Source organism: Fulmarus glacialis, unplaced genomic scaffold (assembly GCF_000690835.1).
Source record: "Fulmarus glacialis isolate BGI_N327 unplaced genomic scaffold, ASM69083v1 scaffold23479, whole genome shotgun sequence".
NCBI lineage: Eukaryota > Metazoa > Chordata > Aves > Procellariiformes > Procellariidae > Fulmarus > Fulmarus glacialis.
Genome location: NW_009232917.1, coordinates 6,412 through 6,981, shown reverse-complemented (window position 1 = coordinate 6,981; position 570 = coordinate 6,412). Strand labels below are relative to the sequence as shown.

Below are 570 nucleotides of genomic sequence, written 5' to 3'. Positions count from 1 at the left end.
GTCAATGCTGGGGATGACACCAGGGTCTGGGTTGGGACATTCCTGTGGGAAGGGAGAGGGTGACAGCGCCTGCAGGGCCAACACTACCTGTGTCACAGCAGCTGCCTGCACTCTGCCCATGTCCCTCCCATGCCCGCCCTGGGGTCTAGTGGGTTTGAGGTGCCTGGGCAGCCCCGTGCGGAGGTTCCTGCTCGCTGGCCCCTGACACCTGTCTCTCTGCCTCCAGGAGCCCTGAAGTCCATCATGAAGAAGCGGGACGGTCCTCCCCGGAGCGAGGCTGAGGGCAGCAAGAAGAGCCTGCAGTTTGTGGGCGTGCTGAACGGGGAGTACGTGCTGAGCAGCTCCAGCTGGCCCCCTTGGGCCAGCCCTGGCCCTCGGCATCCCCATCCTGGGCTGTGACAATGGGGGGCATGGAGGGGACCAGCTGGGTGCCACGTTGCCACTGAGCATCCTCCCTCTGTGCAGGTACGAGAGTACGTCGAGCGAGGAGGAGGAGGAAGGAGACAGCTCCTCCGAGAAGGCTTCAGCCGACAGCTCCGACAGTGAGGAGCAGGGGGGCACTGAAACCTC

General features: G+C 64.6%; 1 protein-coding gene across 1 annotated transcript in view; it reads left to right on the top strand.

The window, feature by feature from the left end:
* Positions 1-226: 226 nt before the first annotated feature.
* The window catches only part of LOC104082136 (KN motif and ankyrin repeat domain-containing protein 1-like), a gene marked incomplete at both ends in the record, with an annotated part of 2,899 nt that continues 2,555 nt past the window's right edge, over positions 227-570 (top strand). Inside the window, 2 exon segments of the mRNA XM_009585141.1 lie at positions 227-326; positions 466-542. Coding sequence (XP_009583436.1) covers positions 227-326; positions 466-542 — 177 coding nt within the window.